General features: G+C 43.0%; 1 protein-coding gene and 1 long non-coding RNA gene across 4 annotated transcripts; one reads left to right on the top strand and one right to left on the bottom strand.

The window, feature by feature from the left end:
• Nucleotides 1-786: 786 nt before the first annotated feature.
• Nucleotides 787-5,772, bottom strand: Pou2af3 (POU class 2 homeobox associating factor 3). Of its 3 annotated transcripts, XM_071616688.1 has the most exons (4): nt 5,359-5,772; nt 4,403-4,457; nt 2,751-2,980; nt 787-1,410 (listed from the first exon to the last, which is right to left on the bottom strand). In XM_071616688.1, exons 3-4 carry the CDS (start codon nt 2,955-2,957, stop codon nt 1,042-1,044), a joined length of 576 nt encoding a protein of 191 aa, XP_071472789.1. In that variant the 5' UTR covers nt 2,958-2,980; nt 4,403-4,457; nt 5,359-5,772; the 3' UTR covers nt 787-1,041. The 3 variants fall into 3 exon arrangements, with proteins under 3 accessions (XP_071472789.1, XP_027786541.3, XP_071472788.1); XM_027930740.3 differs by lacking the exon at nt 5,359-5,772 and having other exon boundaries at nt 4,403-4,636; XM_071616687.1 differs by lacking the exon at nt 5,359-5,772 and having other exon boundaries at nt 2,751-2,896; nt 4,403-4,636.
• On the top strand, nt 4,385-5,828 carry LOC139706904 (uncharacterized). Its single transcript, XR_011708598.1, has 2 exons — nt 4,385-4,551; nt 5,348-5,828. It is a non-coding gene; the product is annotated as an uncharacterized lncRNA (long non-coding RNA).
• Nucleotides 5,829-11,228: the final 5,400 nt, after the last annotated feature.

The following is an 11,228-nucleotide window of genomic DNA, read 5'->3' as shown; positions in this document are numbered from 1 at the left end:
GGAGTAGCTCAACCACTGGAGAGGAAGGAGCAGGCTTTGCATTCCTTCAGACCCAAGCTTGGGTGCTTACTGGCTGGGTAACTCTGGGCAGGTGACTTAAACTTTCTGAGCCTCAAACTCTTCATTTTGTTATCAATGCTATTATGAAGACTAAATGAGATAACGTGCCAGAAAACTCAGACAATTCTGGCACACAAGAAGGGCTAAAATATGGTGGCTATGGTGTTACTGGTATCAGTTATTACTGCCATGATGCTGAAACTTGGGACATGGAAAATGCCCCTCAAGACTTCACTTCAGGTATTAATCCTGTTCTTTGATTGTCCTCAGTGAACAAGATTTAATAGTACAGTCTATCACAGGTAGCTGAAGTAATTCTGGACCTTGAAAGACAGTGGGTTTCTTCAAACAGATTAACTGGAGGAAGTAAATTCTGAAAGTCAGTTTTGAATAACACAGTCAGTCCTATAAATCAATATGCAAACATGAGTCCATGACTTTTTCTGATGCTGCTCTTTGATGAATAGCCCCATTTAGAGGCAGGGCAGATTTTCTCTTTATTACCTTCACAGTGTGTCTAACCTCCATCTCATGCATCTCAGCACACTAAAATAATTTTAAAATCATCAATAAGATGAGACCACTCAAGTTTAGTGATCAATTTCCTAGCCTACTGGATAAAAATCAAGTCAAATTATTGTTGGTAATTTAAAAAATAACCCAGCATATAATAATAATGCAAAATTATTTATTAGTAAAAAAGAGAGAATTTGTTCGTTATACAGAAAAATAAAACAATGGAACATTCCCTACAAAAATGTCAACTGTGAGTTGACATTTTTTTGTACAGCAGGTGTGGTACTATGACCAGGTTTGAGGATTTCATCTTAATACCTATATTAGCATCAGAAAATTGAAAACAGTGACATGTAAACTGTGTCTGTGATATTTTGTTAACAGGTTGCATAATGCAAAGTGTTATCTAGATGTGGTAGAAAAGTAGCTATACCCACGCCATGTTCCAAATTAGTGTCGTTTCTATTAACTATAGCAGATGTCACAGTTTGTTTCCCTCTTATAGAAATCACTGGCAGTGGCGGCCGAGGGTGCGAAGTCCATGCAGTCGGTGCTGGGGTAGAAGTACTCAGCTGTTCTGACTGCCTCCAAGTGCTCCGCCTCACAGGATGCGCAGTAGCAGACGGAGGCTGTGGCTGCAGGGAAGCAGTTGTACTGGGCATGCGAGGGCAAATGATGGTAGGAGTAGTCTTCCTGAGAATGGCCATGGTTTAGGGTGTCCAGAAAAGGGGGAGAACTGTAATTATCCGGAGGGTATGAAGGCAGCTGAGCCGGTGAGTAACTGTAGTCTAAGGAGCCAGAGAGAGTGGAGGAATCTGAAGGTGATCCTGGGGTCTAGAGAGTGAAAACCAAGGAGCAAAGAGCTCAGTAACTTAAACAGGATCAAAAGAAGCAAGCACCGTGGATTTATTCACACAGAGTAAGAAAATTAGGGGTAAAAACCCCAAACACCCAACCCAAGTCTGCAGAAGTAATTTTATTTGCTGACTACATATTTTCATGATACCACATTCTGTATTTACCTATTTCTTTCCCAACAATAAATTGCCTTGCTTTACTGGCTTCCTTTGTTATTACCATATATTAGAGGATGTTTTGTTCTTAAACCACAAAATCCTATTGTGCTTCGGATCACCTGTACATCGAATCCTGCTGTTTGTCACAATATAAGGGGCAGGTGGCACCTTGGATATTTCTCCACACCCTTGATGGAGAAGAACCAGGTGAACACGGAACCTGCCCAGGGAAAACTTGGATCCAATAGGACCCAGCCTCTAGGCTACTTCCCATCACACAAGTCTTGTTCCCTGAGGAAAAAGGTACACACTTCCTTCTCTTTATGCAAGTCACCGAGAAACTTGAAGGCTTTCTTAGAAGGGCAATAGGTGTTTGGGGCCCAGTATTTTCCCCATAATAATATGCATATTCTGTAGTGTTAATTTCAATTCCTTCCAAAATTTAGTCTGATGCCCATATAGACGTCTGAAAAAAATCAAAATAAAAAAGTATTCAAATTTCTTCAAAAAGAAAAAGAAACACTTTAAAGTTTTAAAAATTATGAGTTTCTAAAATAACTAATATCTATTAATAGAAACCTTACTTCATTTAAAAAGATGACACATTTTCAAACACTTGAGATCTATCTAGAACACAAAATTCAAATTAATTAAAAGATTAGGCTTCATTTTTACTAACCATCTCAGACCCAAATGAGTTCCTATGCCTACGGCAGATCCAAATAACCAGTTATTGGAGTCAACTCAGTAACAAAACAACAAAACCCCTTTATCTGAATGAAATTTCATAGTATGTACAAGCAGCCTTAATCCTGTTTTCAAGATCTCAAAAATCCAAGGGCCATTGTTTAAACTACCGATTTCCAAATTCGTAGATGTTTTAACTTCACAATTTAAAAAACATTAAGTATTACCAGGAAACCTTTTTATTGCCACATATCAACTTACTTGGAAAATCATAATTGTGTATCCAAAGGCGTATGCTCTGCAACTGTGACTATCTTTATACATTGAATTTTAAATGATTCCTTGTTTCTGGATGGTTTCCTTGTTGATAGACTTTGTATAATTTCTCAGGAGATGACGCACACTCTTACAAAGCATCACTACCCCAGAGTTAGCAACAATCAGGTTGTATAAAAAATAAAGATAAATTACCAGGCTCTGGTTAAAGCAGAAAGGGGTGGCCGGGAAGCTGTCTGGGAAATAGTGTGGAGGACTTTGCGTGCAGTTGGGCAACGGCTCTGACAGTGTGTCAGTCTGAAGATAGGAATCAAAGATCTGGTCCAGGCAGCTTGGATTTTCTTCACAAGAAACACAAGTGTTAAATTCTCGGGGTTGAAAATAATTTGGTGTGGAAGACATTGATTCAGGCTCAAAATACAATCCTAGAAGAGAAGGAGAATTTTTTTGCAAAATTGCAAAATGGATTTGAATGGAGTTTTCTTCAAAATTTTAAAGAGTTACTGTTCTAGGAAAGGCACTTAAGAAATTCCAGAAAAGTAAACAGGTAGGCAGTAACTTTTTAGTTATCTTAGTTAATTCAAGTATTAGTGAAATGAATCTGGTTAACATTGTGACAACTGATTTCAGTGTGGCTAGGGTAAAAATGAGGCATGGTGGCCTGACCTGTGTCCAAGTGTCAAAGTGGAATAATGGTTCAAGCCTCTGCCGACACGGACTACAAAAGCATCGACAGCCTGTCCCTATCTGTAATTCAGGTAACCCTCTTAGAAGTAAATCAGAGGTATGTTCAAGGCTTTAAGAAAACTTCTGATGCTGTGGGAAATAATTCTCTTGATTCAGGGTTATTGTCTTCACAAACTTTTCACACTTAGTAATTTAAATTTTGAGGAGAGGGTTTTGAGAAGTGACATGAATGACAATGCAAAGGATAAAAATGGAAACCAGAAACTTCTTTATGGAAAACAGTGCTACTTATTTAAAATTACAAAAAGCAAAGCATTTTCTTAGTGGACATGTTAACAGGAGAGTACACTGAAAACCATGTTAAATACAAAACAAAAACAATTCGGAAACATCACTCCTTTTCCATTTTAGTATTAATAGGACTGACATGTGATAATTATCCTTAAGTGCTCAAGAAAGAGAGGTTTGGAGTATGCCCACCAAAGGGGCTCAAGGATATTGAATTTTTCTTTCTTTCTTTCTCTCTTCTTCTTCTTTTTTTAAATCTCAAGTTCCTTTAAGTTAAAGTGACACATTCAGTGGGAACCACCATCAGCACAGGTTTTCTTATATATGACCTTCTTAAACTCTTACCTGCAGTGGCATAGGAAGGACTGTTTATGTAATAGATTTATTCATATTGGGCTGGGAAAACTTACACTTGTTTGAACTGCTTTCTGGGAAGAGAGAAAAGAAGGGGAGGGAAGCCCCTGTCGGCTAGAAGCTAAATGAACAAGAACAAAAACATATTTTAGTGTCTCAGGATGTTCTATATTCCAACTACTAGTGCATTAAAAAATATATAACATATTCTAAAAAAAATTCATCTTGTAATCAAGTTGGGTTACTTGCAGATGAAAAACTGGGATAAATGTGAAGAACATGGTCTTGGGACAGAACAGGCAGGAGAGAAGAGACAGTTCAGAAATGAGGGCAAAAACCTGCACTAGTTTCCTTGCTGGGCTTGCATCTGGAGTCACTATGCCTTTTTCACCTTCTGATTGGTTGGATTCCAATTAAATGGTGGTGCCTATCTTAACCCCTGAATCAAGCACTGGAAGACCTTTGAGATGGACTTTTGAAAAAGTTTTTAAGGGAACTGTAATGCGGGCTGTACTGACCTGCAGAAGATGGTGCGACTGGATCTGAAAGGTGGATACTGGTGCCTCCGGACAACTGCCAAAGCAAGAATATGACCATGAAGCAAAGAGAAGCATATCATACAGGGAAAGCTAAGACTCGGACGGGAACTGTTTCCTGCTGCTGTAAGGTAAGCCAGATTCTTTCTTCTAAAAAAGGTTGTCTCCCTTAAATACAACCAATGCTATATATTTTTTTTAGATTCAACTTTTATGTTTTTTGTTTGCTTGGGTATTTTTCATGATATTAGAAAGTTAATATTAAATTTTGATATACTTAATTTTTAAGTGTTAATTTTGATAAAAAAATAATTTTTATGTTACAGAAATGTAACACTTTGAGAAAACTCAACAAAGTGCCTTCCTATTAAACTATTTAGTTTCCAATTAGTGAGGAGTCACATTTATATAATTCAACTAGAACTTAGTTGTTTTCCTTAATTTTCACATAATATCTGATTTCTTAGTCTTAGGAATACATTTTTCTGAAAGAACATAATTCCTAACTTTGTTAAGCCTTTGTTAAAAAATATTCACAGTCTTACTATCTATGAACTATTAAAATAGAAAATATTTTCTTAAAGGTGTAATCAGGAGTTGAAGCTGATTACAACAGTTGAAGTAGAATCGATATTCTAGTCTAAGGTCAGGAAATATTTCAACTCTTATATGTTTTTTACCATTTTAAAATAAATGTTGCTCTTTTCATTACTGTATTTTAAATTTAATGTTTATGAAACTGTGCCTTTAAACTATTTACAGCAAAGCAGCCTGCATTTTCCTGTTGAATGGATAATTATACTAATGGAGTAATTTAGGACTTTTTTTTAAAGATTTCAGGCGGCAGCTTTAAATTTTAAAGGGACAGCATTGCTGTGGGATTCTGGTCTGGGAAGTTGATCTCACCACACCTCTCTTGGGTTCCAGGGCATACTCACTTCCGTACACTGAGCTACTGGGAGAACTGCACAGTCAGCCACTGCTGAAACAGGAGGTGGTGTTCATTCTGAAAATGATCCATGCTGTAATGTCATGAACCAGGAAGCTGGAATCCTTTACCAGCTCTTTATGCAAATATTTGGCTACAGCTTGAGCTGGAGGACTTGGAAGGAGTGGGTTTTAAAAAATCTGTTTCATTGTAGAGCTCTCTTTAACCCCATTTCTCCCCTGGATTGGCCTGTTTGCCTGCTCCCTGTTATCCTGTTGTTATCTCCCCGAGGTATGTTTACAATATCCTACTTGATATTATCTTTCTAGTCATGGGTTCACTTTCTACTTTGCCCCAACAATAAAAAGAAAAGCACCTTTCTCTTAGGTTTCAAACAGCACAAAACCTACAATCTCTACTTTATAAAAACACATCAAGGCTGTTAAAAAACAAACTAATGATTAAAAAAAAGGTAAATTATATATTTTATATATATTTTTTTATATATTACTATCTCTTTACCCTGAAGATAAAAGAAATGTGTCTGTGTATGAGAGAGAGCGAGGGAGAAGAGAGGGAGAGGGAGAGGGAGGGAGGGAGGGAGGGAGGGAGAGAGAGAGAGAGAGAGAGAGAGAGAGAGAATGAGAGAGAGTATTTGCAAATTAATCTGGTTGACAGTGTTTTTAAGTTAAATTATCAGTCTGGCATGCACATGCACATAGTTTCTCTGGCACTGCTTGAGATCTGGATATTTCTCTCAAACTATAACTTCATGTTTTCATGCTTAAATTTTTAACTGTGGAAACTACTCTGACTTTACAACAAATTAAGATAAATTTCTTCCTGTTTTGTAATATTTGATACTATTAATTCTCTCTTTGGCTTAAAGTTTCCCAGAGGTGTCCTTTAACAATTGAACAATTGAAGATAATCTCCGTTAAGCTAGAAAGGCCTACCTACACCAAAGAGCAGGCATAAATTACCCTTGGGTATTTGCCATCCTTGCCTACTGAATATACTTTTGCAGCATTCCTAGAATCTCAGATCCTTCTGATGGCTCCCAGTGAGGGATTTTATATCTGGCCCACCTTCTGAAATTATGTGTTACTTATACGTGCTTGTGAGGGAATAGGCTGACAAAATCTTCCAGGAAGCAAAGTAGTATTTTTCCTGCAAGGTGCTGGGTCAGGAGTCCTGCTTTATTTCTCCCCAGGAGTGTGTGTGTGTGTGTGTGTGTGTGTGTGTGTATTTTTATGTTGGGGGTGGGGATTCAGAAAAAGTAAGTTTTAACTGCTCCAGGGATACTGATTGGATACACAAATGAAATGCTTTACACTTGCTTTACCTTCTGTAGCTTGCTAACAAGGGAACAGTGGTTAAACCAGTCTGTAAGGACCCTATAGCAATAAAGTTGCTTTGCCCAAATGGGATTTCTGCAGGTGCAGTTGAGGCAGAATTCTAGAAGTATCAAAGCTCATTAGTGAAAGATATTGTTTTGTACTGAACACCTTGACTGGGACAGTGGGGAGCGGGAGGGTGTTTCAGACCTAATTTTATTAATTATATATAACCATCTCTGAACTGAAAGGATCAAGGTTACCAAACTCCTGCTTAGTATGGATGGATTTTCTGAAAGAGAACTTAGAGAGTCAATAGGTGGGAAGGTTTTTTAATACTAAATATAATACTAAATATAAAACAACCTTGGTCCTACCTTTTGCTCAACCAATAGCAACTGAAAGACTGTGAACTTTAGCTATAATAGAGGAATGCAGATTTCTGATCTACTTATCCCCTCTGGTTATTATATAAACTAAATGAAACAATGAGTGTGCAAAAGTACTTTTAATGAAGAACCACTGTGAAGCCTTGTATAAATGTAATGAATTTTTAGTGACCCAAAATCCTGCAGGCAGAGATATTAACTTCTCTAGCTGTATTACAAATTCACAGCAAACTCACACCTGACCTCTAAACTCTGAACAGAGGGTTAGATTAAGATTATTGAATAGCTGACTTTCAATCCCTGGTTGTAATTTTATTTAAGTTTCTTTCCCCAGATAATATTTATTGGCACTCACTGTATGGAAACCACTCTTCCAAGCACTTTATATGCAATAGCTCATTGAATCCTTACAAAATCCTGTTATCCTCAATTTAAAAGATAAAGGGAAACAGGCAAGAAAGATGGAGTAATTTGCTGGAGGATACAGACCATGGAGGAGCTGAGATCTGAACTCAGGCCGTCTGGTTCTGAAACCTGTCTCACTACTCCTACATACTTTGCCTCCTCCCATTTCAGGAGATTCATTGCCAAAAGCCCATTTCGTGAAGTTGGACATTGAACATAAACAGCACCAGGCACAAAAACCGTTATAGGGCATATGCCTACAGGTTGGATAAGGACCAATCCTAATAGAGGCAATACCAGCCCCAGCTGCCTGATCCTCCACACCCAAACCAACCCACAAGCAATGTACTGTCTATGGAGGCTTTCAGTAAGAGCTCCTCTCCTGGGAGATGACTTCCGCTCATTTTTGTTGGGTTCTGCCCCTTCCCTAAGCAATCCTTTGTGCTTTAGAAAGGAATACAGTATGTCAGGGTACCTTATGATTGCCCAGACCAATTCTGTAATAACCTGGATCTCCATACATCTTAAGGAAGCAGTTCTATGTATACTCCAGAGATATGGCTCTCTTGTGTTGGGAACTTCAATGACTAGTGATTTACAGACAAATGACCTCAGAAGCTGAGTTCCAAAAGAATAAGGAGGGTGGGAAAGATGGTTCACAGATAGGTTAACCTGGAAGTGCTCCCCTATATGAGGTAAATTTTAGGAGAGATTTTCCATGGGTATGTGAGGGCTGGACTTACACTGTCTTCCTAAAACAGCAACAATCTACTTACCTGGCTGACTCTTTTCCTGAAGAGAACCAACAAGACTTTTATACCCAACTTTGACCAGTGACAGATGAACTCCCCCAAATCCTGATCCCCACAACATGTCCCACCTGTTCATTGTGGCTTCCTGGGGTGAACTGGGATGAAGTTGGGCATAGATGTTATAAGAACACCTGAGGAAGGCAGGGTCTGGGGGTGGCCTCCACACCTTCCTAGTATAGGGCTGAATGAGGTCTATTATGGGCTGGGGAGGGAATGAGGGGTTCATGCTTACGGTTCCCCCTGAGGCTGCCTGGTGTGCCCTCCTTTGCTGCAACAGCTCCTTCACTGTGATCTTCACCCGGACACCTTGATACACCTTCGGTTTTTCTGGGAAAAGGCAACTGAGTTAGTGGTCAAGTCCAAGGTCTGGTACCAGGCTGCATAATGAGGACCCCCTTTAGAGGCTGTGTCCACCAAGGCCAAGTTTCTGGGTTTGGACAACACAATGAGAATGCTAAAAGATAGTTTAAGGTAGCCAGAAATTTCAAAGGATGAAGAGAGGCTGAGCAATTTCTAGGGCCCCAGTGGGAACAGAACACATGGAAATTTGTGGAGTCATTCACCCCAGGCTGGGCCCATCCCTAGAACAACAGCACACAGGTGACTCTGCTCAGGAATATGGAGGCCAATTCAGGGTTGCCCACCACCTTGGCTAAGGTGGGAGACCCTGGGGTTCTGGGTCCAGCCTGCTGGGAGAAGGTATTATGGATCTGATTTATAGCAGCTGAAGCCCACTTCACCGTGATGTTCCCACTAGTGTTAAGTCTCTTCCATCTCCCCCAGTCCAGGCCTGACTTCTGGGGAGGCTACGACCTCTACCTGCCCTTAGCCTGGAAGCCAGCCCTGGGACAAAGTTTGGTTTGGTCAGCCCTAACCTGGGCCGGTGGGACCAGAGAGAGAACCTAGTAAAGGATCCCGGTCCACTCCCTCCCTCCTCTCTTTCTTCTGCCATCTCTCTTTCGCCCTTTTTCTCCGCCTTTCTCGCTCTCCACATTTTCCTCCTCCCTCCTTAGGCCCTGCTCTAACTCTCCCCTTCTTCCCCTCTCTCCCCACCCCCTCCCTGTCTGGTGCAGGCATTTCCCAGCGGCGCACGGAGCCTGGGGAAGAGTCCGCACAGTGCGAGCTCTGGGAAAAGCCGTCCGGAGGCTTCCGAGGACCGCGCAATCGTTAGGAGGAAGCCTTTCGGGAGGAGCCACCCCTGAGCTGGCTGGACCAGGCGGATTGCCCCGGCGAGTCGAAATGGCCAGGTGCGCGCCGCAGAGGTCTGCCGGAGGGACCCCAGCGCCGTGTAGAGAAGGCCACGGCCCTGCAGAGCTGCAGTGAGTAGGCCGGGCAGGCTGTAAGGCCAAGCCGGGCCGGGCGAGCTTTAGAGGTGGGATCGGCCGAGGAGCCCTGTAGGACTCCTGCCCTGACCTCGACCCTGGAGTGAGCGTCTGGGAATCGCGCGGGGTGGGGCCGAGCGCGGCGGCTGGGGGCGGCAGTGCGTTTAGCCTGGGCATCTGGTGACAGTGCTAGACCGCCAGCGCCTCGCCTGGTCACTGCAGGGACCGCAGCCGGATAGCAGGGAACCCCTCACCCTAGACCAGAGATAGGGTCTCCCCAGGAAAGGGGTCGCGTTCTTCTTCTCCTAGACCCAGGGAATCTTGCTCTTGGCCCGCAGAGCCCAGGCGCCGCGCCCTCTCCGTATTCAGTTTCCTTTCCTCTCGCTCCCACTTCCTCGCTCGGTTCGGGGCTCCACGGGCAGTAGACGCGTCTTGGGGTCGACACAGAGACCGCCACAGCCCAGTTTTGTGCTACCGATGCGCTCTGCTCGCGTCACCGGCTCACGGTGAACCTCTAGCTCCCCCGCGCCGCCGTTTCTGGGCGCGCAAGGTCCGCGCCGCGAAGTCTCAAGTCAAGACGGTGGAAAAGTGGGAGGGAGGGCGGGGGTCCTGGGGTACTCCAATGTCCGGAGCGGCCAACTTGAGCTCTGGGCCTCTGCTCTGGGGAGCAGGCACCAAGTGGGAGCGGACACAGCTTGGCCCGCGCCCTCTCCGGATCCTGCCCGGCCCTTACTGGCGTGCTCTGACTTTGTGCCTCTCTGTTGTATGCAGGAAAAGCTGTGGAAATACACCCTGATCGAAATGCCCCTGGCCCGCATGATCCGACCCCCAAAGAAGCAGCCGAATTACCGGACATCGTGGTCAGCAGGAACTGGGTCGCAGGCTGGATGCTGCAGCTGCAGGAACTCTGCGCCTAGGAGGGCTCCTGTGCAGGGAGAAAGGCAGAGATGCGACATTTTTAAAGTTTCACAAAGCATCTGGCTGCACCCAGGTCCCTGGAGCAGGAGACACACAGAATTAATGTTTTATACCTTCGGGTATAGGTTTGAGTTTTTCCCCCCTCATGCCAAGTATTTAAAACCTCTAGAAACCCATGATTTGACAATCAATGATTGCGCGATACTTTCAATTTGAATATTCAAAGGCTTAACAAAATGGACTATCTTCTGCAGAAATCCTGCAGACAGGCACCCCATAGGGAGTCCAGAGAAACAGGGAGTGAGACCCCTTTAGGTCCTGACCCTTGCTTTTATTGTATTTTGAGCATTTTGTCCACCTTCCCACAGACAGAGCAGGTGTCCTCAAAGATGCTCTGTATTTCTGCCTCAAAAATAACTCAGAAGCCCAGAGTGACTTAGATTGACCCTCATGACCACCTGAGCCAGGTTGGCTGGCCAGACTGATTCCCACATGCCCAATCTCCATTTAAGGGGAAATCTCACGTTTTGGTGACTGAACATGGCAACCCGTGGGTGTGGCCCAACAAGGGGTCACTGTGGGCCCAGATTGCAGGCCAGAGGACAGCAGAGGCCTTCCCTCTGCACTTTGTGTCTTTCTGGCTTCACCTGGCCACATGTGGGCTTCCCTTCCCTTTTCATTCTGCTGCCTTACTTGG

The sequence above is a fragment of the Marmota flaviventris genome, chromosome 9 (genome assembly GCF_047511675.1).
Source record: "Marmota flaviventris isolate mMarFla1 chromosome 9, mMarFla1.hap1, whole genome shotgun sequence".
NCBI lineage: Eukaryota > Metazoa > Chordata > Mammalia > Rodentia > Sciuridae > Marmota > Marmota flaviventris.
The sequence above is the reverse complement of the archived record's forward strand: the minus strand, read 5'-3'. Positions and strand labels throughout refer to the sequence as shown.

Bases quoted from the DNA above. Each gene is read 5' to 3' on its own strand.
- Pou2af3 (XM_027930740.3), bottom strand. From the start codon at position 4,481: ATGGTCATATTCTTGCTTTGGCAGTTGTCCGGAGGCACCAGTATCCAC. The intron at 2,981-4,402 runs GTCAGTACAGCC...CTTCTCTTCTAG, and splicing joins AGTCGCACCATCTTCTGCAG to GATTGTATTTTGAGCCTGAA. The intron at 1,411-2,750 runs GTAATTTATCTT...TTCACTCTCTAG, and splicing joins TCTGCTTTAACCAGAGCCTG to ACCCCAGGATCACCTTCAGA.